At 40.2% G+C, this 27,337-nt stretch overlaps 1 protein-coding gene across 1 annotated transcript; it reads right to left on the bottom strand.

Moving 5' to 3' along the window:
• Positions 1 to 3,683: 3,683 nt before the first annotated feature.
• Positions 3,684 to 4,442, bottom strand: LOC141607194 (uncharacterized). The gene has a single exon (XM_074426555.1). It carries the CDS (start codon positions 4,440 to 4,442, stop codon positions 3,684 to 3,686), a length of 759 nt encoding a protein of 252 aa, XP_074282656.1.
• Positions 4,443 to 27,337: the final 22,895 nt, after the last annotated feature.

The raw sequence follows: 27,337 nt of genomic DNA, 5'->3' as shown, positions 1-27,337 counted from the left end.
CACTAACTAAGGAACGTGACTCTCTGCTAGCTGACCTCACTTTGTGTAAAAGAGATAACAAGCAACTTAAGCAAATTGGCTTATTGCTTAGTGATGAAGTAAGACATGCTAAACACGCTTTCGACAAAGTAGGTAAACTAAATCTTGATCATCTTGCTAAAATTGAAACATTAACCAAAGACCTAGATAAGGCTAAGATGTTTTACCTAAAATGGGAAGGAAGTCAAAATATTTTGGAATTTCTTCTGAAACGGTCACAAGAATACGAAAACTATGCAAAAAATGCTGGACTTGGTTTCAAATGTAACAGTAACACATGCACTGTTGTACTCGAAACCAGGACCCAAGCAAAATTGATTTTCGAAGAAGAAAGTATGCTTGCCTTCCCGATTACATCATTTGCAACTACTGTGGTAAAAGTGGTCATGATTTTAATGGTTTTGAAAGGAGAGTCCTTGACTTAGAAAGAAGCACCAAAGTTGCTAAACAAGTTTTGATTAAAAAGGAAGAAGTCAATAAAGTCGTTGTCATGTAGGAACTCAAGCTTGTTTGGGTTCCTAAACTAAACATTTTATTTCTTATAGGCATTAGTGAGGGGCAGTAGCAAATGGTACTTAGATAGTGGATGCTCTCGTTACATGACGGGGGATGAAAGCCAATTCCTCTCGCTAGAAGCCTACGATGGTGGCATGGTGACTTTTGGTGACAACAAACGAGGTGAAATAATTGGTTTTGGAAAAGTTGGTAAGTCAAAGTCACTATTTGTCGACAAAATATTGCTTGTCAAAGGTTTAAAACACAATCTTTTAAGCATCTCACAATTGTGTGATCGAGGTCACATCGTTGAAGTTTATGCTAGTGAATGTAGAATAATTGATGGAAAGACTAGAGATCTCATTCTTGAAGGTAAACGTGTTAAAGATGTCTACATAACTAACTTATACTCATTGTTGGGTCAAACATTATCATGCATGAGTATTCAAAAGAATGACCCTTGGCTTTGGCATAAACGACTTGGTCATGTTAATGCTAAAACACTTAATACCCTCAAGAAACTTGACCTAGTAGATGGCATTCCTAACATCAAATTTGAATTTAAATCATTTTGTGACGATTGTGTTAAAGGAAAACAAGTAAAATGCTCCTTTAAATCCAAAAACGTTGTTAGCACTTCCTTACCTCTCGAGCTCATTCACATAGACTTATGTGGACCTATGCGCATTTCTAGTAAAGGTGGAAGTCACTACATTTGTGTTATTATAGATGAATATACAAGATTTGTTAAGCTTTCTTTCTTAAGTTCTAAAGATCAAACTTTTGATGAATTCTTAATTTGGGCTAAAAAGGTCCAAAACAAATTTAGTTATAAGCTTGTCTCCTTGAGATCCGACCATGGAACCGAATTTGAGAATTTGTCATTAGAAGCTTATTGTAATGAGAATGGTATTAGCCATAATTTTTCGGCTGCAAGAACCCCTCAACAAAATGTGGTTGTGGAACGAATGAACCGAACACTTGAAAATATGGCTAGGACCATGCTCATTAGCTCTAAAATACCAAGGAACTTTTGGGCCGAAGCCGTTAACACATCTTGCTATATCTATAATTGTGTCATGATCCGGAAAATCATTGAGAAACCCCCTTATGAATTACTACGAGGAAGAAAACCTAACATCTCACATATAGAATGCTTTGCTAGTAAATGCTTTGTGCACAATAATGGAAAAGACAACCTAAGCAAATTTGATGCTCGTAGTGATGAAGGAGTTTTTGCTGGTTATTCCGATCATAGTAAAGCTTACAAAGTGTATAACAAGAGAACCATGAAAATGGAGGAAAGCATCCATGTAATATTTGATGAATCTAGTCTCTTTGTTTCAAATAAACACGTTGATGATGAAGAGGATAAGGAAGATGATGACTTTGAAATTGGAATGATAGGACATGATATGGATCAAGTGGTGGAAGAGGCTGAGCAACAGTTGGAGCCACTGTTGCTTGATGAAGTTGGCCAAAATTCAGGGGGAACTAACCCTCCCTCATCTCAAGATGGAGCTGGCTCATCCAAGGGAAATGAGGACTGTAGTGAGCCACTTACTACTCAAACTGAAACTGATCCGCAAACACCCTCACAAAACGTTCCCAATACAACAGTCACAACAACTGATGCACCAGATTCAAGTGAAACAAATGAAGCCTCCAACACCCTCGCACCTAAGAAATTGAAACATCAAAGTTCCCACCCTTTATCAAACCTAACCAGTGACCTAACCTCTGGAATTAAAACCAGATCATCGCTCCAAAACGTTTGTGCTTTTGATTCATTTATATCACAAATTGAACCCAATAATATCACAATAACATTATCGGATGAATATTGGGTGACGACTATGCAAGATATGTCATCTGGTTCCTAGACCATCTCAAGGTACTGTGATTGGTACGAGATGGGTCTTTCGCAATAAGCTAGACTAGTGGTACAAGGGTTTAATCAACAAGAAGGAATTGATTACGATGAAACCTTTACACAGGTAGCTAGGCTTGAAGCCATACAAATGCTTATAGCTTTTGCGTCTCACCTCGGCATAAAACTTTTTCAAATGGACGTTAAAACCACTTTCCTAAATGGCTATCTTGAGGAAGAAGTTTTTGTCGAACAACCTCTGGGCTTTATAAATAATGAGTTCCCTAACCACGTTTTCAAACTTAATAAAGCACTTTATGGTTTAAAACAGGCTCCTAGAGCTTGGTATGATAGGCTTTCAAAGTTTTTGTTAGAAAACGGTTTCATACGTGGTTTGGTTGATAAAACATTGTTTATCAAGTCATAGTTAGAGGAACTGTTGCTTGTGCAAGTGTATGTCGATGACATCATTTTTGGTGCAACAAGTAATGTCCTTTATAAGTACTTTTCTGATCTAATGACTTCCGAGTTTGAAATGAGTATGATGGGAGAACTCGGATTCTTCCCTGGTCTTCAAATCAAGCAAAATGAGAAAGGAACCATGATCCATCAACAAAAGTACTTAAAAGAAATGATGAGTAAGTTTGGGTTGAGTGACTCAAAACTGTGCCTACACTAATGTCCTCTAAGCTTAGTCTTGACAAAGACGAAAATGGTAAGAGTGTTAGTGAAAAGGTATATCGAGGTATGATCGGTTCATTGCTTTATTTAACCGTTAGTCGACCCGACATATAATTTAGTGTGTGTGTGTATGTGCTCGCTTCCAATCAAATCCTAAGGAATCACATTTCAAACGCGTTAAACGGAATTTTAAGTATTTTATTGGAACACAAGGTTTATACCTTTGGTACCCAACTCACTATGACATTGATCTTGTAGAATTTTCGGATGCGGATTATGCGGGGAGCTCATTGGATAGGAAGAGTACTTCGGATATTGCTACGTTCTTAGGGCAGTGTCTCATTTCATGGGCATCCGAGAAGCAAAATACCGTTGCTCTATCCACGGCCGAAAGTGAGTATGTAAGTGCCGCTCTTTATTGTGCTCAAATTCTTTGGGTACGACAACAATTGCGTGATTACGGTTAAAGAGTCTATCACAGTCGAAATACTCGAAAGGGAGGGGGGGGGGGGGGGAATTTTTGGTGAAATGTGAGTATATTATATATCAAAATCAAATTTACATAAGGTGCTTGTAGACTAAACCAACCAACAGACTATCATTCCAACAGATGCATTTTTTTAAGCCACTCTAAGTCATCTAAGTTCAGCTGCAGCTTGTCCCTACCTCGAACTCGAGCTCTCATCTCCTCTATTATATGCTTGGCTACCCGTTCTGGACACAGCATGAATTTCTCATTCCTAGACTTGTTTCTTTGATGCCAGACCTGATATATCAAGCTCAACATCAGTGCATTCTGGATTCCCTTTTGCAGCTTAGTACCAGTCCTTTGCATACACCATTCCAACACCCCACTCTCAGGGAAGCTCCAACTAGTCATCTTATTCACCTCCCTCACTATCCTCTTGCTGTACTCACACTCACAGAAGAGATGTTCAGAGGTCTCTTCAGCTAGGGCACATATACAGCAGGTGTCCTCAATTTCCACTCCATACCCAACCAGCTTAGATGTCGTGTTCAGTGCAGCACGTGCTACTAACCAGCCCATAAATTGATGCTTAGGGATTACCCACCCATCCCAGACTACCTTGTACCAGTTCACCTTTGGCCTACTCCCCCTGAACCACTCATAGGTTCCAGCAGGTGTATACCCATCAGGTTGAACGTGCCATTTGCCATTTGTATAACCTGGTACCATCTCATCTTTGATTTTGCAGATTCTTCTCCACACCCAGCTTGAATTCATGCTAGGCTTATATTCCATCCAGTCCTGCCCTTTGAGGTAGTTGTTATGGATCCAGTGCGCCCATATGGAATCTCTATTGACAGCTATCCAATCAACTAGCCTTCCAACCATTGCCTTGTTCCAGTTTTCCTGATCCTTAATGGGGGGTGGGGGGGGGGGGGGGGAATTGAGTATTTAAAAAACTTATGCCCACTTTTTGTTTTATACAAAAGTAATTAATTACTTAAAGTTTATTGATTAAACTTTAACTAATCAATTAAGTGATTAAGTACGTAATGAAATGAACAAAAACGAAAACTGCAAAGACACAAGGTTTTGAAGTGGTTCAGCTTCACACGTCGAAGCCTACGTTCACGATTCTCGATTAATAATTTTAGTAACTTTCTCCGGATTACAAAATTATCAACCCAACTTGTATAACTAACTCTTGTTATAACTCAATTTGAATATCACTAGATATTCGATTTTGACTATCTTAAGTTACTAAGAAAGAACTTGATTGTTCTTCTAAGTGTTCACACAATTGAACGAGTAAGAAACAATATGAAGTACTATTATCTTATAACGTAACTTTAGGAACAATACGCAATTTAAAGAGCACGACTTTTCGGAAAGATTTTCAAATGCAAAACAATGAAAATACTTGAAATAAACTCAATTTGTTTGCAAGGAATTATATATTTCGAAAAGCTTGCTTTCAAAAGAAAAACCATCATGTGTATTTATAGTAGAGAAAAAGATTAGGGTTTGGATCAAAACCCTAGCAGGTGCCATGAGATAGGTAGATATTTCGCAAGAATTAAATTTTATCTCTTTCTTAATTTAATCCATAAGAGAATTTAAATTAAGTAAATAAGATAAAAGTAAATCTTATCTTACCTTAGATTAATCTCTATGATTTTCGGATAAGTAACAAATTATATATATTTAAGATATGAGAATATCTTGTAAAAATATTATTAGATTTAATTAGATAGGTTACTTGCACTAGAGGACTCAGGAAACCAAAACGGCTCAAGACCGTGCGGCCGAAACCCTAGGCCGTGTCCAACTAGGTTGAAAATCCACTTCTTGGATTAGGGTTAGGTCAAATAATTTAGCAAACCCTAGGTAGCATGACGACTCATAAGCCGTTATAAAAACCCATATTTCATCTCTATCATATACACACATGATTTTGAAACACATTTGAAGAACTTTATCTTTTGAAAATGATTTTAAAACTATTAAAATCGTGCGATAAAATTGCTACTCAAAGTTATAGTAAAAGTAACTATAACCTTAAGCTTGGAAAGTAAAGTTATACGTAAAATAGCTATAACTTTACCTTCCCAATATTACTTCTTAAAGTAACGTTATTAGATGACGTCCTACACTAACTAATCTTCCTGGAGATCTTCAGTAGTAGATACGTCTCTTTGTCGTGATCAAAAGCTCTTCATCTTGAGCTTTGTTATAGACTTGATCGAGTCTTTTGCTTGAGTCATCATCATACTTGAAACTTGTTACAGTCACTATGATGCTTTAAGAATCTTCAATGTTATAGCTCAGGCTACTATAACATCACTTGAATGATGCTTCACAAATCTTCAATGTTATAGCCAAGGTTGCTATAACATTACTTGCTAAACTTGTAAACTTTAAGTCAATCTAATAAAGACTAAACAAACGATTACGAGTAAGAGTATATATAAAACAAAGCACACACATGTCGTTATCAAAACTTAATCATATACCTATATGGTCCAACAAATTCCCCCTTTTTGATGACGACAAGTCTCTTACGTTTTGTGATTAAGTGTAAGTTCCCCCTCAACAAAATACTATAAAGTCATAGTCAGTTGAACGTAAGAACAAGCAACTTGTATACAAAGTATAGTATCTAAGGACCTTAAGAGATTAAAGGTTCTGACAAGGAGCAAACTTAGGCAAATACTTAAGTCACGATCATTTTCTTCCCCCTCTTGACATTATCGAAAAGACGAGAAAAGACATGAAACAACTAGAATAATATAGATCGAGACCCGTATTAATCATGCAAAGAGAGATTATAAAACAAGAAAGTAATCTACGATAAGCATGCAAAATATAAGATATGTCTACTACAAACCAAGTAGTCTAATGCCAATGGGCCGAATGATTAACAAGTTTAATACCTAATGGGCCGAATAGAGAAGTTAGACAAAATGGGCCGAATTAGACATATATCCAAAATATAAAGTCTAATAATAAAAAGAGCAAGGAAAGGATTTGGGCGGGTTTAGGGATAGTCGCGTTTCACGACATTCGGGTTCACATAACCGGGACGAGTCCTAAACTTAAGAGATTCAAGATGATCAAAGCAAGACCGTACATGGTTAGCTTGTGCCGTGACGCACGTCTCAAAATTGAGCACTTTTAAAGACAAGGCCTTAGTAGCTTCGAAAATAAGCCCCATATCCTCATGCATAGCCTTCCCTTCACGCCAAATAGCCCCTCATTGACTAGCCAAATTAGCTAATGACCCGGAATGACGAACACACTTAGCCGCTCTAGCCGCATCACGAGCCATTGCTTCAACACGAGCTTCCAACCCATGCAAATAAGCTAGGACCTCGGCATTACTCGAACCATTCGAAACCGAAGCCCCATCTTTTTCTTTTCCCAAACCCGAGACCAATTCCGCAATTAACTTGTTTTAAACATCTAATTTTTCACAAATACTCGTCATAAACGAGTCCAATAAACGAGTCCAATTTTTGTTCCACAACCAACATCACATCCGAAGACTTCTCTACCACATTACCCTTAGCCAAGAAGACCAATTCGGGTCCAATGGCACCAATTTTCATGAATTTTAGATGAGTGTCACACATCTCATCCTTGACCATGACCCCATAGCTAGTAGGACCGACAACCCCTTTATATTCCAAAAGTCGAGAAATCCACATCCCAAAAGGTAAATCCAAGGTAGTGTAAAATTTTTCCTCGGTGACGGAAATACTTGTTTGGATAATCCGATGAAAAACAAGTCGGGGAAGACTAACCTTAGTTCCTTCGAGCCACTTTGAGACCAAAACCATTTCATAACTCGACAACTTATCACGACCACCTCTCCTCGGGACAACCGTATTCCAAAGAGAATTTAAAAAGAACTTTAGCATAGGAGTAAACGATCCCGCTAACATATTACTAGACCCCTTAGCATCATCATCAAAAGACCGTTTAATCTGAAGTTTCTCTTCCTCCGTTACATCTCCCCATTCCCACTCGGGTTGATTTCTATCCCATCATCAGGGACGGAAAACAGAGTACGAAAATCGTCAAGGGAGATAGTGACTTCGGACTCGTTTACCATTGCATGCAACACATTCTTCCTCATAGAAACCGAAGAATAAAATTGGATTACCTTAATCGGATAGACGGGACTGATGAAGGAGCTAATCTTTTTCCACTCATTATAAGTTAAGAAATCTTTGAAAAACTGTAAAGCTTCAATTTTTGTATACCACTTTTCGGAATAGGGCCGTCCTCCATGAATACCGTATCTCATAACACGGTTTACCCGAGTCCTTTCATCAGCGGTAAGTCGAGCCTTATCAAGACCCGTCATAGTTGTATTCGGCATATATTCGCGAAACATAACTCTTTGAGAACGATCTTGATTGACCACTACCTTGGTTTCTTCAACCGAACCCTCGAAACCGACAACCTTCTTCTTACGCTTATTATGCTTTTGTCGTTTTCCCTCTAGTTTAGGATCAACCCGGTTATGATCGGGATTGGTAGGCTTAGGATTTCGTTGAGGTGAGGGAGTGTTGGTGGTATGTAAAGACTTGTTGCATGTCGGTTTAGATGAATCGGTCCGAGTTATGGATCGAGTTGATGGTGAGTGGAGGCGGGTTGAAGGTGGAGACATGATGATGATTGATTTGTGAGGTTGAGTGTGGAAAAGTTTTGAGAGAGGTAAATTTTAGGGAGTTGTGTGGTGATTGGGACGTATAGAAGGTGAGGGTATTTATGGGTTTAGAAAATTGCAATATGGTAAGTTTAGGTTTGTGTTGGATTAGGAAAGTGGAGTAGGGTGGCGTGTTGGAGTAGGGTGGCGTGTTGGAGTAGGCAAGGATTTTGAAAGATTTTTTTTTTTTTTTTGTTTACTTACCAAATTATACAAAAAGGCTTATGAATAATGTTAGGGTAATATTTTGTGAGATATGGCAAGATAAAATTTGATAAAAGATACAATTATAGTAGGAGATTTCGATAAAAAGATATAATTTGTTACCGACTTTATGGTTCGTAATAAAACATAAGATATACATGACTAGTAGACGGAATATTCTCTTAATATAATATAACATTTAACACAAATAAACTTGCAACAAAAAATACGGACACAGTCATACTATCTCGTCAAGTCTAGTCAGTAATATGGATAATAAAATATTTGCGACAAGTTTATTTGCCACCAATTAAACCAATTTCTAACCGTAAAATCTCAAAACGTTCTCTAGCCAATACTTTGGTAAAAATGACAGCCCATTGTTTTTCTGTACTTGTGGACACGGGGAGCCCGCGGGGTCGCTTGGCATAAACAAGCGTCTGCATTTGTGGAGTCGCCACCAATTTATTGTGGAAAATTGGAAACCGTTCGAATACTTCGCGTCATGTCAAGACACAAAGTAATGACATAGACACTAAAAACTCGTTGCCCTTAGCATTCTATATCTAGAATGACTCTCGTGGATGCTAATGAACACGGATGCTCACAGAGATCTGGAGTAAGGGGTGAGGGTACGTATTAGGAAGCTCTTTTGATCGAACACCTAATCCCGCCCGCCTCGATAGCGGCCTCTACTAATGATTAGGGAAATTATTCATACTTGATATGCTGTCGATTATATGCATGCAATGCAACATCCAATAAATTAATCCTAGCATGTGAAAATTAACTAAGTCGGTGAACATGTAATTTAGCATACATTAGGTCGAAGTAGGGTTTAGGATTGATTACACGTGAAACATACAAACAAATGATAATAATATAATAAAAATACAATAAATACAATGGGTGATTGATCTACGTCGAAAGTACATTTAAAACGGATGATTTGAGAAAAAAGGAGAAAATAAATTAAAATTAGAAAAACAAACAGATTAGTAGTGATAATACGATTAATAGTCGATTAATACGTAAGCTAATAAACTAGGTCAAAGCAAGAACGGAAGTTCAGAGACAGAACTAAACTCAGAACAGGCGCAGCAATGCTGCGTCCCTTGGAAGAGGCGCAGTGGTCACTGCGTCTGTTCCTGAGGTGAGTTCTGGCTGTGAAGACGGAACTGCATATCATTAATATTCGTTGGTGATTAATGATCAATTATAGGTATTTGACTCGGATGAAAGTGATTTAATGGATTATTTACATATGAAAGGGTCATAAAAACAATAAAGAGGACTAAAATTAAATTAGAACGAATTAAAGACTAATTACAAGATTAATCACGAATTAAAATTTATTAGAATAAACTAACTAGGCTTATTAATGTCAAACTATTGATGATGATAACTATAAACAGATGAAAATATATACCAAAGGTCGAATTCCAGAGACTTGACATGGATGAATCGAGTCTCTAAAACCCGGATTAGATTATAGTGACGAAAACCCGCAAATATTAATTACTTGGGATTTAAGTCGAGAATTAAAAGTGATGTATTATTAATGAACTATGTATTAAAATTATTACACGAACAAAATAAGAAGTAATCAAGAAAAGACGAAGCAAAATAGACGAATTAACAGAAGATGAAGGAAGAAGAAGAAAAGCAGGAACTGAGGCAGCCTCAGGAAGAGGCGCAGCAATTGCTGCATTTCTTCTCGACATCTGTCTCCCGTTAATTCGTAAAAAGGTTTGAATAAAAGGTTTTATAAATCGGTTTTAAATATGCTTTCGACGTAAATCTTACAATAAGTGATACAAAAATAAAAGACAATAATGAAGGTGGGTTTTACACCCTCAGACTTACATGTTTGACGAAATGAGATTGACTAAGTTAACGATTAGTGATTGATCGACTTGAATGTACGACAAAAGTGCCCTCGTAAGAGGAATTAAACTAAATTGATTAAGTTCATTGAGTGGAGTTGGTCAAATTGGTCGGTCATTCAAAACGAGGCTGGTACTGCGAAGGATCCGAGCTTACGTGGTCGAAAGTTCAAGCACGTAGGCGCCAATAAGCAAGAGCGTGGTCTTAGAATGCAAAGGGAGAAGAGAAGGGCGGACACTCGCGTGAGAAATATGAGGAACGAAGGTCCCTATTTATACTAATCACACGGAGGAATTAGGGTTTCGGTAAAACTTTGGAAGTAAATCTCGAAAAGATTTGAAAATACGTAGAAAGGAGCTGGGGAAGAGGCGCAACAACCACTGTAGCTCTTGGATGAGGCGCAGCAGGTGCTGCGTCCTTTCCCCAGGGGTTTCCTCCTACGGAAGAAAGATTTTCCGCGTTTCTATTATGGAATTGCGGTTGATCTCAATTTCATTATTACTTAAAATATAATTTCGGGAAACACTTTGCCAAAAGATTAAAAGGATTGAAATATGGAATAGAAATATACGGAACATTCCAGAATATTCTGACTCGGCATTTTAAACGGTTATTAGAAAATGAAGACAGTTTTCGATCCGGACTCCAAATGAACTCTAATTACTGTCAAAACGACCGTGACAGCACGTAGATGACGACCAAGGGGTAGACACAAGTATTTGAGCTATCACTTGACGATAAACTTCCAAATTGTCATAATACGTTCCGTGTACCAAACATGCGGCCCAATCATCACCGGGTGGCTTGCGGGAGGTGCAGAAATGAGGTATCTACAGAGCCCCCACTTTGACTGAGGCTTAGACAAGGTGAAAGTCAAAGTATAGCCCTCAGGTCAATCGTAGATTACAACCTAACGACAATGGCGACGCGAGGCAGTTCAAGGGGTCTGAACCAAGGACCTGTCGTCGGGAACAATTTAGAGTCTGTCGATTTCCGGGGAGGGTCGTTTAAAGTCCATTAGACTACGTAAGGATGCTCGCCAGCCATAAGAAGAGATCATACCTAAGACTTCTTACTCAAACTCTGAGAGGAAACAAAACATAATATTGAAGGACGGCAGGACGTCGGTAGAAACTGCTGGGTGGAATCTGCTTGTGTCATCTCAAGCGAACTCCGACAAAACTTTGAGGTTGAATCTCCATGTCTCGAGAAGAACAATCGGCTATCATGAGCTCTCGCTGGGGGATAATTGAGGTGTGTCGAAACACCGTTGAAGAAAACCTGCTCGTTGTAGCAAGCAAAGTCTTGAGGTTGGATCTCCATGTCTCGAGAAGAAAAATCAGCGGTCATGAACTCTCGCTGGGGGATAATTGAGGTATGTGTCTTATCCTTGCATTAAACTTCCGCATTTGCCTTAATTTAGCCGACAAATTTAGGGTTTTCGACCCTAATTGTCGAAAATTTGGGGCTTTCCCCCCAATGATCTTGCCTTGTGAAACTGATCTTAGAAATGGATAACTGGTAGTATAAGGAACATAAACATGTGTTCTTTTCGAATTTTCATTGAGTATTGAGCATTTGAGTGAAAATTGAGACGGTTTCATAATTGGGTCGTAAATTGCTTCGAAAATAGCCTTAGGATTGCCTATTTTTGATGAAACTTGATATTTGGAATATTTGTGTGATGGGTAAACTTCCTACCATCTCGGATTTTATATTTGCGACGACTTTTCAGGACACTTTTCTAAGGCATAATCGCCGTTATAACAAAATGCTGCCGAAATTTCGATTTAAACTCATGCTTAGGCTAGAAATTAGACTCGTCTTGACTCATTTTACCACATGAGCGGCCGGGTTTTGAAAGAAATGGCCAAAGATGGCGAGAAAAGGCCATTTCGGAGCTTGAAAGCTTGAAAATACCTTGACTAAGGCTCGCCGTCACTCGACGCGGCCTAAATCACTCTAATTTTGCAGGTGACGATGCTTCTACGTCAGGGAGGGCTCCCCTGGATGTGGACACTGACTTTGACCCTTCTCTTACGTTTGAGGAGGTGTTAGAGGAGGCTTTCGCCGCGGAGGCTTCTGAGGAGGTCGCTGAGGAGGAGGTTGCTGAGGAGGAGGCCCCGAGGCGGGCCAATGTTGGACGAGGTGGTCATCAGCTGAGAGGAGAACCCGAGTGAGCTGAGAGATGGGATAGCCGACATCTCATCTGGGTAGCAGAGAGTCACCTGTCCTATAGGACGGTGAAGAGCTTGGTAAATTGAATTCAATATTCTCTCTTCCTCTTCCTTTCTGACTTGAGTGACCTGGGTCACTCCTGGCTTTGCGGTCCTCACTCGCTACATGAGGGCCACGGTTCGTCCCGAGCTGGTGGAGAAGGGGACTTCTCCTGCTACTGTTGGCCCTGGACTTTTGTTGGAGTATGAACCTTCATTTTGTATTATGAAAGATCATTTCTTCTTCTTTTATCGAATCGTGAAAGATCGTCATCAATTGTCTTTGTTTTGCAGGCGTGGGTGTATTCTTACTTTCCGGGCTTTGCGCCCAAGAGGACGGAGCCGGGGGTGAGAGCTTATCCCATCGTGAGGGATTAGGTGATGTGTCGTAGGAAGAGCCAGCGTTCTTATTACGATGTCTGTCGACGGGGCGTGAACGCCCTGCAGTTGAGAGACGTGAGTATTTATTGATCACTATTCCTTTCATTTGTTTATTCGTCACTCTTTTGAAGCGGTCATAGGAATGACCTCTTGTTTGCTTTGTCTTAGTGGGTGCCCAGGCCTTGGGCGGACTATGCTGGCACACCTCCGTTCGTGGCTGAGGTCCTTCGACCTAGGAGCTCGAGCCGGCTGCTATTGAGGACGTCGATAGGTCCCGTATGGTACTTGGGCGAGCGTTTGACTCGTCAGTGCTCTCGTGATGCTTTCACGGTTCCCATCGATCCTCCTCGGACGATGTTTAGGGAGCCTTCCGATGCTGAGAGGGAGGTTGACCTGGCTGACGTCGGTGGCGACGCTCTTCTTCTTCCTGGTGAGGATTACTCTGCGTTTACTCACCGAAGGCTAGCGTACTGGCCGATTGTGGTAAGCACTTTGTTTTCCCTTTTCTTGAATTTGACTTTGACAAAGTGATGAATAATCATCGAGTAAAGAGTTCATTTGAATTTTGCAAGAGGTTGAGGAGGCGGGCATCGAGCCCCCAGCGTACCCCGAGACCTTCGAGTACACTAACGCGGCGGGGATGACGACGATCTCCGAGCTTCGCGACTTTGGCGAGGCGGTGGCAGATGCTGGCCTGGACGAGTGGCAGCATTTGATTCGGAGGGTAGGTTCCCGATTCAGTTGGCTTTTGTATAAGAATACATTTGTTCATTTTTGTCCATTTATTGAGAATCGTTATTTATTGAAATGCAGGTGGCGCCATCTCGGTTCGTGGCTTTGTGGAGGGTAGCCAACCGGCTACGAGCTACTGCCGCCGAGGCACTTGCAGGTGGTCGAGGACGTCAGGTATGAACTTTTCGTTTACTTCATTTTTGAATTTTCTTACTTTCTTTGCATTTGAAATGATTGACATGAGCCATTTTATCTGTCATTTGTAGAGGGAGCGCGACCTGGGGTGTGAGCCAGCGCAGTCCCAGGAGGAGACGGCTCGCTTTTTGAAGGAGTTGGAGATCGGCGACGCCGAGATTGCTGCTCTCGAGGCAAGAGTTGCTGAGCTGGGTGGCGACCAGTAGTATTTGTTTTTGTTTTTTGTTGCTTCTGTTGGCTGCACTGCATACATTTTGTACATTTTAGGACTCTTATTTTGAATTTTGGACTTTGTTTCGGGCAAGAGCCCCCAGTTTGATGTACATATGACCTTTTGATTGTATATACGACGGCTTGAGTACCTTTGCTGCTGGGTTGTCTTGTTTGTACCTGCAGGTTAGCTTTGAACATGTTTGGTAGATGACGGTTTACGCCGTCATGCTGCCGAAATTTACATAGAAATTGCAAAAAAATTGTAAAACACTCGAAAATGCAAAAAAAATGTCGAAAATGACCGGACAGTAGGGAGGGCTACCCGCAATATTCGGCATCTTTACTGGTTGATCGGCATAAATAGGAATGTGTCCTTCTAAAGACTGGTCTTCTGCGAATAGGAAATGTTGTAGCTCGGGCTCGAAAGTACTCAAGTCTTCCTTTCGAAGTTCTCTTTGCAGACGGAGTCTATGCCGAAAGAATCTCTCTGGCTCAGAATCAGCTGAAACTAACTCCGACCTGTTTGACCTGGGCATACACAACACTGAAAGAGAATAATGAGAACTGTCTCAAGGAATGAAAATTCCCTGAGACGGATAAAAATAAACGAAACAAAAACAGATACGGCTATTGCCTCCCCGGCAACGGCGCCAAAATTTGACAGGCTAGTCGTGTACCTACCAAAAATAACCAACATGCACTAACTATATAGCTAGGGAAGTCAAGTCGATCTCCACAGGGAGGCAATATATCTGTTGAAGGTCCATCTATTTGATCACAAATTGGGGGGGGGGGGGGGGGGGGTTGAAATTGGTTTTCTAAACTAAAAGGTTTAAAGGAAAGAGTAATAAAGAAAGAGCAATAAAATGCAGAAAATGTAATTAAGATGATCAATAAAGAGGGGAACATGTCAGGATTTCGGTTCACTACGGTAGTCTAATGACTCAACTGCAAATAGCCTAGATAACTTACTTATGAGACGGATACTGGAAAGGTCCTTCCGGTCCACTTTCTACCCTAGATTCCCACTAACTTAACTTTCTTCCTCATTAGGGTAGTCTACTGTTCATAGCAGGTCTATTTAATCCAATCTTCTGATCCAGGAGTAAATTTAACCAGATTAAAGGGTAACTTAGAAGCGTGCACTCAACTAAGTCGGTATTATAATTAAATTACCATAGGTACAGATTCTCACAATTAAGCCGTCTAGTCTATTCGTTACATCGTCTTTATTCTACCATAGATCCCCTAATCCCAACATGAATGAAATTAGCTACTCATATTGCTAATGTTGTCAATAATAACAATAATGAAATAACTAATAAATGACATAATTAAATTTTAATAAAGATGCATAAACAAGATTAGGGCAGAAATTAAGAGAACAAAACAAGGGAATTAAAGCAAACAAAGGAAAGATTAAGATTAAAAAGAGAGAAAGAGATTACAATAGCAAGAATTCCGGCGTAGAGAACACATGATCCGAGCAAAATAATCCCAAAAGCAAAGTTACAGTGGAAAAGATTAGGGAAAAGAGAAGAGTAAAGTGGCGTCTAACGGTGTGTAAACGTAATTAGATGATAATGACCTAATTATTCAAAGCTTAAATAGAAAAACTAAGTCCAAAATGAAAATAAGCAACACGGAATAATAAAAGCCCGTGAAAATCCCAAACCTCTCGATCGAGTAGTTTGAGACTACTCGATCGAGGACTTCAGCACACAAAATGCTCGATCGAGTAGAAATATTACTCGATCGAGGAAACTTGATTTCCAGCATTTCGATCGAGTACAGTAAGTTACTCGATCGACCTCTTCAGCTTGTGAATCCACTCGATCGACCTATAAAACCTTTCGATCGAGTGGTTCTTCGTCCAAAACAGCTCCAACTCATTGCCGACGGTTTCGTAGACCATTCCTTCACGCATTCCAAGGCAATACTCTCGCTCTAAATTTCCCGTCTCCTCAAAATGCAACAAAACAGGACGAAATAGGTACGATTCCACTACTTTCAGGTTCATTCCTATAAAACAGGCAAAACGAACCAAAGTAGCCATTTCGGGGCATAATGCAATATAAAACAGTAGAAAAGTACATGCAAATACGTGCAAAAATAGGCTAAAAAGACTATATAAAATGCACGTATCACACCCTCCTCAAACCAAATCACACAATGCCCTAATTGTGTTCAGGAAACACCAGCAGCAGTGCAAAATATAAAGGGAAAAGGGGATATGCGAAACGAGATGAAAACAAATAAAAGAAAGTAGAAGCAACGGGGAGTTACAAAACAACCAGTCGATTGACTAACAGCTTCAGTCGATCGACCAAAAGGACCTGTCGATCAACTTTTCCTTCACCTAATACGCAGCACAAACTCGTCTTTCATGCATAGTTTGCCAAGACGACTCGCTGATACCGTCGTTTAGTATCAAAAAAAAAATATTTATAACCTAAATACTACTAACAGAAGCTAGTGGCAGTCAGGGTCGAACCACAGGGAGGCGATGCAATTAATAGTTGTCTAATTTTGGTCTAAGGTAGCAGTTTTGAGGGGGATTTGATTTGAACAATTCTATGACTAAAGGCAGTAAAATTAAAACTAAACTAAGGCAAATAAATGAGCGATAGATGAAAATATATGAAATCAAATATTAAAAGGATGCTAAGATGGTCGGTTCATTGTAGTTTCGACGGCGGCAACTCTAAATAAACTGATTTAAGCATGTTAAACGGGAAAATAAAAAGTCCTCTCGGTCCAATTTAACAGGTAGCAACCTTTCGGCCTAAGCTACGGGTCCCTAAGTCTCACTAATACTAATTTTCGTTCTTGATTAATGATACTCAAAGCCTAAATTAACTTATCTCTCGATCTTATTAATTTAGTCGTCTTAATTAAGTAGTCTATTTCCCTCCCCTATCTTTCGATCTATCGGGTCGGTCAATTCCTAAGCATTCAACTAGTCGCGTGTACTCGATTCGTTAAATATAGCAATTAAATTAATTAAGTCGAAACTAATCTAACACATGGCAGTCGATCAACCATGCAGGGTAGTCGATCGACTTACGGACCCAGTCGATCGACCAACGAAGTCAGTCGATCGACCATAGCCCGATAACAGGTTACCTATTGTCGAAACCGTCTAACCTACTGATCCCCTACATCTTAGCACGAAGGATTTAGCTACTCATGATGGTGATAATAACAGCAATAAAATTAACAAATAAAGCAATCGAATTCATAATTGAATTAACTAAATAAATAACTAACATGAAACGATAATTTGGCTTTGGGAAATTTAAACTAGAAATTCTAAACTACGGAAGAATTAAAGCAACGAAATTGAACAAAGGAACAGAGAATACCGTAAAGAAGAATTGAAGAGAAAAGATCAAACCCAATGCAAAAGAAAACTTTATTGACGGAAAATTAATCTAAACTAATGAAATAATCAAAAGTTCAACTTCTCTGTGAATTGAACCCTAATTAATTCGATGATCTCTAGCAGTAGGAAGGAGTTACGTTATATAGAAGTGTCACGTAACTTTTATTCCTAAAACCTAATTTCAATGGGCTTCGGAATTCTAATTTTATCTTGCGCGTCAGATCGTGGGGTGGCCGATCGACCACTGAGACCAGTCGATCGACTGCCCCTCTTTCCTGCAGACTTCTGTTCAGCATTCTGACAGTCTATAGACCACGTAGGTCTGTCTATAGACCACTGTAGCTGGTAATCCGCTTCTAATTTCTCTATAAGTCTATTTCCAGGCCTTGAAATGCGCGCCAAGTTCATTTCTTGAGTAAATACTTCATGTCAAATAATATGCCAAGTACTCGGGGACGGATTCGGCTCGATTTCCGCTGGATTCTTCACATTTCTGCGATATTATACAAAAACACGAAAGTAGACGGAAATAGGGAAAATAGTAGCATAAACTACATAATTGAACTCTGAAATGCATGTAAAATAAGGTGTAAAACATCATATTTAGGACACGCATCAAACTTCCCCAAACCATTCCCTTGCTTGTCCCCAAGAAGGAGCTAGACTCGATCCTAAAACCTAATTGGAACGATTTCAATCTCAGAGCGAAATGCAAACCATAAAGCCTAAACCAGTTTAATGCAACAACTAACAATCAATTAGCAATATGAATCATGAAAACGAGTTATGTAGTCGTTAAAAACTGCTGAACCGTCAACTATAGAGACTTATCATTATAGACTCTCACGGGTCGCTCATATCACACATAAGCACAGGTGAATATATGTAAAAGATAGAAAGAAGTAATTTTGTAATGACTCTCACCTAACTACGACCTATAAGCACATGCCTGCAGTCTAACATGAAAATGATCTCTACAACCGTACATATGCATTCCAACCAAACAAATGACCATGACACATGCCGAGGTAAATATGGATATGTGAGGTAATGGGTATGAAGGGCTAAGTTAAATTTGGATATGAGGAGTTAAAGCCAAGCAAGTAACTACATGTCCAAATTATAACAACATCCAACTTTCTTACTCAAGATTCAACAATAAAATGGTGCCAATTAGAAGCACAAATCTCACAATTTCCACAATTAGCCAACTCCCCATAAGATACAAATACAACATGGGAGCAAAAATCGCCATCTACTCAAAACTTCAACCATGTGATTTTTTTTCTTTCTTTTCATAATTCGTTTTTTGTTTGCGGTGCACGGTCAAACTTGATTTTCATTTTTTTTCTTTTTTCGATTCTGTTTTTTTGTTTCTTCCCTCCTTTCCAACATTCCACCATCCTTCTCATAGAGAGCAATATAACCAAAAAGCAATAAACACATTCCCACAACTACCAATACTAGCTCGGATAGGTAGGCTAAATATAGTATGTAGCTTATGGGACAAAAAGGAAATATGGGTATGTGATGTTTATGGGTAAAATGAGAAAAGGGGAACCTCTACCACAAGTGTCAACAAACCACAAACCGAATGCATACAAGTATTAAGTAGATTAAGTTCATATTTATGCAAATTGATATAACATGTCTTACAAGGAGTAACTACTCACAATCCTAGATAAACTGGTCATGAATGACACCAGTTATAGGCTCTAAATCTCAGAAAATGATGTAGTTTGCCAAAAATCTAAGTCAAGTTTAAAGTTCAGCCAGATATTAACGAAAACTCGTAGATTATGCATATAAGATTCTACTAATAACATGTTAATTAAGCACGGCTTAGGCATAAACAGATGAAAATGTAATGTCATCATTGAAATACTACCGTTCCGACTCAACCTACATGCTAAAATAAACATGCAATTTTTTAAAATTTTTCAAATATTTTCAATTCTTTTGGATTTTCTGTATATATATAGGAAAATAAACAACAATGCAAGACAAAAAGGTAAACGTGCATGCAAAATAGAATGAATGCAATGCAAAACCCTTCCCCAAACCAAATCACACAATGTCCTCATTGTGCGAAATCATATAAGAAAGATAAGCAAAGGGAAATTGGGATTTTGCGGATTTATAACTAAAATTGACATAAAAGAAGGACTCGGAAACTCACAAGACTTTAAGCGCAGCAGGAAACCTCCCCAAACCAGTGTGAGCTAGGAGGTTTCAGTAGCCAGCAGTGCTACCATAGGTACCTGGAAAGAAACAAAAATACCGCGCGTAATTCCGAGAAAGCAATTTACGAAACGCAAAATTATGTGCAAAATAAGAAAACAGAAGAAAACAGAAATGAATCGGAAAATAAAGTGGAAAAAAGACTCCCTCAACTCCGCAAATCGACCAAATACAGCAGGGGAATGGTCGTGAACAGGTACAGCAGCGTAGGCGGTCGATCGACCATACATGCCAGTCGAATTTAACAGGTAGTAACCTTTCGGCCTAAGCTACGAGTCCCTAAGTCTCACTAATACTAACTTTCGTTATTGATTAATGATACTCAAAGCCTAAATTAATCTCTCGACCTTATTAATTTAGTCGTCTTAATTAAGTAGTCTATTTCCCTCCCCTATCTTTCGATCTATCGAGTCGGTCAATTCCTAAGCATTCAACTAGTTGCGTGCACTCGATTCATCAAATATAGCAATTAAATTAATTAAGTCGAAGCTAATCTAACACGTGGCAGTCGATCGACCATGCAGGGCAGTCGATCGACTTACAGACCCAGTCGATCGACCAACGAAGTCAGTCGATCGACCATAGCCCGATAACAGGTTACCTATTGTCGAAACCGTCTAACCTACAGATCCCCTACATCTTAGTACGAAGGATTTAGCTACTCAGGATGGTGATAATAACAGCAATAAAATTAATAAATAAAGCAATTGATTTCATAATTGAATTACCTAAATAAATAACTAACATGAAACGAGAATTTGGCTTTGGGAAATTTAAACTAGCAATTCTAAACTACGGAAGAATTAAAGCAACGAAATTGAACAAAGGAACAGAGAATACCGTAAAGAAGAATTGAAGAGAAAAGATCAAACCCAATGCAAAAGAAAACATTATTGACGGAAAATTAATCTAAACTAATGAAATAATCAAAAGTTCAACTTCTCTGTGTATTGAACCCTAATTAATTCGATGATCTCTAGCAGTAGGAAGGAGTTACTTTATATAGAAGTCTCACGTAACTTTTATTCCTAAAATCTAATTACAATGGGCTTCGGAATTCTAATTTTATCTTGCGCGTCAGATCGTGGGGTGGTCGATCGACAACTGAGACCAGTCGATCGACTGTCCCTCTTTCCTGCAGACTTCTGTTCAGCATTCTAACAGTCTATATACCACGTAGGTCAGTCTATAGACCACAGTAGCTGGTAATCCGCTTCTAATTTCTCCATAAATCTATTTCCATGCCTTGAAATGCGCGCCAAGTTCATTTCTTGAGTAAATACTTCATGTCAAATAATATGCCAAGTACTCGGGGACGGATTCGGCTTATTTTTCGCTGGATTCTTCACATTTCTGCGATATTACACAAAAACACGAAAGTAGACAGAAATAGGGAAAATAGTAGCATAAACTACATAATTGAACTCTGAAATGCGTGTAAAATAAGGTGTAAAACATCATATTTAGGACACGCATCACTCGCCTCTTTGCCGGTGCACCTGAAAATAAAGCACATATCTCCCAGCAAAAACCAAAGTACGTGTCCCAATTTTCTCAATACCAAACGTAAATAAATCCTAATTACAACGCAAATAAAGAAAACAATTAACTAAACTAAAAAGAACTTTGCAAAATAATAGCTTATTCCATCCGGGTTGCCTCCCGATCAGCGCTGGGTTTTGAGGTCCCGCTCGACCATACTTCATAAGTCATCAACAATCAGACGGCTCACAGCTCGGCCGCTGACTAAATGAAGTCCCCTCAGCATTCTTGACCGTGGTCCACCACTCAAACTTGGCTTTGAAAATAGAAGATCGACCCGCAGTATAGGTTTCCTCACAACACTTTGCACGCGGCAAGGGATCTTCTGTTTGACCACCATAATCAGCATCGCCGGCCTCAAAAAATGCACCCAACACACCAAGTCCACCTCCCGAATCCTGGTAGCTCGACCTGTCATGTCCTGCAGAAAGACATACAAAAGCACGGTCCTCCATGTTGCTCCCAGCATGGGGCGTAGGTGTCACAGTAATTGCAAAACATGACTCAACTGTAGGACTATCAACTATCACACGACAATGTACAACTTGCATAGGTGCCCTACGAACACTAGATTGGGTGTAGGTCAGCTTCCCACCCCCCACTTTAAATGTCAGAGTCCTTGCTCCTACGTCAATAATTGCACCAGCAGTGTCCAAGAACGGTCTCCCTAAGATAATAGGGGTATGAGTATCCTCAGGAGTGTCCAAAACAACAAAATCGACGGGTATAAAGAACTTCCCTACCCGCACAGGAACATCTTCTAGGATCTCTAATGGACGCGACAAGGAACGGTCTGTCATTTGGACAGTCATATTTGTGCATCTAATCTCGGTCAAACCTATGTTTTGAGCTAAAGACAAAGGTAAGACACTGATGCTGGCCCCAAATGACACAAAGCATTATCAATAATATGGGTGCCTATAAAACAGGGGATAGAAAAACTACCTGGGTCAGCCAATTTAGGTGGAGACTTATTTTGTAGGAGCGCACTACACTCCGCAGTAAAAGCAATAGTCTCTAGCTCATCAAAATTCCTCTTACGAGATAAAATTTCTTTCATAAATTTAGCATATGAGGGAATTTGAGTAATAAGTTCAGTGAAAGGTACCGTTACCTGCAAATCCTTAACGACTTTCAAAAACTTCCCGAATTGCTCCTCAATCTTCGTATTCAGCTGTCGCGCTGGAAATGGAAGCTTAATCGCAATAGGTGGCTCAGCAGCTTTACTCTTCCCTCCATTCGTAATGGACGCCTTATCAACAATAGCGGACGTTTTATTAGCAACATACGACGGATCAGCAACTCCACCTGGCAAATTATTCGATCGACCAGTTTGGTCAGTCGATCGACTATAAGGACCAGTCGATCGACCAGTTTGGTCAGTCGATCGACTAAAAGGACCAGTCGATCGACCAGTTTGGTCAGTCGATCGACTAATTTCGATTTCCACTTTGCTTATATCGGAAGTTTTAGTCGATCGACCAAAAATTTCTGTCGATCGACTTTTTTCAGCAATCCCAACAGTTTCATCAGCACATTCATCTTCCGCATCAACATCTAGATCCTCAATAATAACCTCGTTGTTCACCCGGGGCATGTCTGGTCCTTCGTATGTAAGACCACTTCGCAGATGTATCGCATTAACAGTTTCATGAGGCTTGTCAGGCTTAGACGGCAACGCACCTGGCTGCCTACTTGTATTCTGGCATGATAACTGGGCAATTTGAGTGTCCAAGACTTTATTGTGAGCCAACAATTGAGCAATTAGAGCCTCCTGATTTTGTGAAGCAACCATTTGCTGTTGTAACATAGCTTTAATGTCTGACATATCACTGTTCGAAGCCTGAGGAAGAGGTTGCATCTGTTGAAACTGCTGTAGAGGCGGCCTAATAAAGTTCCCTTGTGGTTGATTACCACGATTTTGAGGGATGATGTAAGGATTGGCCGGCGGAGGAGTAGGTTGGTATATATTCTGATTTTTCTCAACAAATAAATTGGAATACGGAGTACCTTTCTTAAATGATTAAGCGACATGAACTTGTTCCAAAGTACCCATGCAACCAGCTACAACATGACCATGAGCACCACATCGCTCACAAGGAACCTCCTGCTGAACCAAAGCATTGACTGTCTGTCGATTTCCCAAGCTCTGAGCTGTTTTTAGTTCGGCAATCTTGGCAGTTAGATCCTCTAACTGAGTTTCAATTGCACTATCCAAGCCTCCTCCTCTTTTGCTACCTCTTGGATTACCGTACTCAGATGTGTGAGTAGCTATCTGATCAATTATTTTCCAGGCATTGGTATCATTAGTGTTGTCCTGGAATCTCCCATTGGCAGCTGAATCAAGTAATGCCCTATGATCGTCATATAGCCCATTGAAAAACTAGTTACACAGGAACCAGATCTGGAAACCATGACGTGGAACAGAGCGAACTAGTCGTTTAAAACGAACCCACGCCTCAGTAAAGTCCTCATCAGGACCTTGTTTAAAACTCGTAATTTGACTTCGGAGAGCATTAGTCTTCTGGGGTGGGAAGTATCTCTTGTAGAAGGCAAGAGCTAATGAATTCCAGTCCGTAACACCATGAGCTTCCATATCCAAGTCACGCAGCCACTCCACTGCATCATCTCGCAGGGAAAAAGGGAAAAGTGTCTGTTTGACTTCCTTCTGAGTCACCCCCGCAGTCAAAGGAACGGAGCAGCAGTAATTTACAAACTTCTCCATATGTTTAGCTGGGTCCTCACCAGCTCCCCCTCCAAATAAATTCCGCTCCACCAAATTGATGTAGAATGGGCGAATTTCAAAAGTACCTGTGTCTGTAGTGGGGAGCTTAAATCCCTTGGGAAGAGAGGCAAGGGTAGGCTCAGAGTGACTTGCTAAAGTCGGCATGATTGTAGTAGGGGCAGAAGTAGATGTGTCTTCCTCTAAAGACCGATTTTCTGCAGCAAATGCGGCGTAAGCTAAATCAAGCGTACTCAAGTCTTCTGCTTGATATATCTCCTTCCAAAAGTTTCGTCTAGCACGTAGAGTCCTCTCTGGTTCTGGATCAAACGGTATGAGCTCAGACCTAAAAGACCTGGGCATAAATAAAACTAGCACTGAAAGGTGAGAAACGGCCTCAAGGAACACATGTTCCTTGAGACAAGAGACAAACTAAAATAAAACAAATAGAAATAATGCATCGCCTCCCCGGCAACGGCGCCAAAATTTGATGAGCCTATCGCAAGCTATCAAATATAAACCAACTGGTCTCTAACTAATATAGCTAGGGAAGTCGGGATCGTATCCACAATGAGGCTTTTAGCGTTCTACTTGTCAAATTTAGTCTGTCTAAGTAACCAAAAGGGGTTTGTTCAATTTGTGTTCTAAACTAAAGCAATAAAATAAAAGGGTTTAAAGAGAGAAACTAAGTCAAGAAAAATATAAGATAAAGGAGCTAGAACATCGGTTCACCATGGATTATTACGGGTCATAGGTAGGGTCAAAGGTCAGTCTCAATTACCGGTCTATAAGGCAGTGAAAAGGTCCTCTCGGTCCGCTATTCGCCCTAGAATGCTTCTAGCGGGCTCTCGCAACTTACTAGGGCACTCTAATGTGTGTGACAGGTCTAACCCTTTCCAGGCTTTCGATCTTAGGTCGGGGCTTACCAGTACGATTAATCAATTACGTCGACCTAATCAATTAATCATAATTAAATGTCACAATTAACAACATAGACCAATTATATCGACTAATCTAATTACCCAACTAAGATCGTCTCAATCCATGGCTCCCCTAAATCCTAGCAAAAGGAGGTTTAGCTACTCATAATAGAATTTGCAATAACAATTGAATAAGACGATAAAGGGAAAGAATTCATAATGTAATTAATTCAGAAATAATATAACACAAATTAAAACTAATAATAATAGCAAGAGAAATAGATGCGATTAACAAGGAAGAGCAAAAGAGAAAAGAGGAATTAAAATTACCAATATGAATCCGAGTATAAGCAATAGAGAAAAAAGGGAAAATAATTCTAGATCTAAAAGTGTACAGAGGAAAAGTGTCATAATCCCAGTGTCTGCTTGCATAAAGTAAATTATAAAAGTGTAACCTAAAAGAAAATTACAAGAGCTTTTATATTAAAGCCCAAAACATTAAACAAACTAAACACAAAACTTGTCTATCCGTGTACTATGTCGATCGACAATGGGGCTTGGTCGATCGACAATGTGTATAAGGTCGATCGACATAGATAGGATTGTCGATCGACAGAGTAGTAAATACTCCAAAAACAAAGCTCATGTGTCGAATGACCATTGTCTATCGACATATGTGCTATTGTCGATCGACATAGGTAGAGTGTCGATCGACACCATGTATAGAAGTCGATCGATAAGGCAATGGATGTCTATAAACTTAACTGAAAGCTCTCCAACGCAATCTCCCTGTGTCGATTGACTATGTTTATCGACATATAGACCTTTGTCTATCGACAACTGACACTCTGTCTATAGACAGCGTGTATAAAGCTTTAGTATTTGCTCTCCTAAGCTCTAATAAATGTTTCTTTTGTTCCTTTACCGAACGGATTTGGTCCCAAATGCATAAGTGGGTCTCAAACCTGCAAAAGACATAAAATACACCCAAAGTAGCAAATACGGGAGGAAATAGAATGAAATAATCATATAAGTAAATAAAAATGTGTGTCAAACATGTGAATAAACGCATACAAAAGGCACACATCATCCTCCATCTCCTTACCACCTCCATTTCCAGATGTACCTGCTCCAGATGTCCCGGCTCCCTAAAAAGCTCCAGCTGAGTATCCTCCATCGCCGGTCCATCTCCTTGCCTCGCCTAACTGACTGCCATAGTTGGCTCCCCACGGTCCCGCGAGGCAGCCAAACTCGGTCTCCTCTGCTGGTCTTCAAAAGCTAGGATCAACTCAGTAACTATGGAAGACTCCCCTGTCCACTCCGGTTCCTCTCCACCAAACGGGTTGTGCCAACTCTATCCCTATACCCTGGTTGTAGGCCATCTCGTGCATGTTCTAGAGCATCAAGGTAGCGGAGATCCACTCAGTCAGGTCACTAACCTGCATCCTGGGGTCGTGGACGGTAGGGTAGGGCGAGTACTGTGATGGGTAAAAGCTCGGTGTATAGAAAGAAGGCTCAATCTCAACCTCGTCCACCCAAGATGCTCTCCCTCTATGGCTCTCACGTGGTGGGGGAGCGATCGGCTGCTTCTACGTCACGGAGATAGGCCTAGGTAGGTCGCAGAGGATAGAGAGGTCGATCAAGTAAAACTGAGGCTCAGGTCTAGGCTCACCACTCCCCGGGTCATACTCAACCAAATGGTCGATCACATGTAGGTGCTCGGGATCGGGAAGCACCATCCACATGGATCCTCTCACTCTCCACGCACATGACCCATCCTCCAACTTCCTAAGCAACCTGTTATAACACCAATACTTCTCATCCATCGTAGGGACAGATTCAAACAACCCTGTACCCGACGCAGGTGGAGCCTCAAAGTCAGTCAGCCTCTTAACCAAGCGGGTCACTATAGCCCCAGACGAAATGTGACGGTTCGAAGACCATGTCATATGGTCAAAACTAGAGCATGCAACCCCGGGAGCACTATAGTAAAAAGGCTCCCCCCGGCGAAGGTTAAGATAGGACATCAATAACATGACCTCATGAGAGTTCAGCTTACTCACATCATCCCTCCCGAACAAAAGGCAAGTCATCATCCTAAGAAATATACGGAGTGATACATGCTGAACGTCATTGATCAATATGGCACTCGCACTAGGAACAGATCGGCAGTCAGGTAAGATAGGTAGTGGAGTGCCCCACTGTTCTTTGCTACATCACTAATGTACCCCTCTTTCTCCATCTCTAGGCCAAGGTGGCCGGCAAACTCATCAAGGGTTAGGTCATGATCCTCGTTCATGAGGTGGAAAGAAACAGTTTTCCCCTTTACATCATACACCAAGGAGCTCAAAAACTCCAGGGTCAGATACGGGTAGGACTTTTTGCGTAGGTGGTAGAGTCCCTCCATGCCCAAAATCTCAAAGATGTGCAC

This window comes from Silene latifolia, chromosome 10, assembly GCF_048544455.1.
Source record: "Silene latifolia isolate original U9 population chromosome 10, ASM4854445v1, whole genome shotgun sequence".
Taxonomy (NCBI): Eukaryota; Viridiplantae; Streptophyta; class Magnoliopsida; order Caryophyllales; family Caryophyllaceae; genus Silene; species Silene latifolia.
The sequence above is the reverse complement of the archived record's forward strand: the minus strand, read 5'-3'. Positions and strand labels throughout refer to the sequence as shown.

Bases quoted from the DNA above. Each gene is read 5' to 3' on its own strand.
- LOC141607194 (XM_074426555.1), bottom strand. From the start codon at position 4,442: ATGGTTGGAAGGCTAGTTGATTGGATAGCTGTCAATAGAGATTCCATA.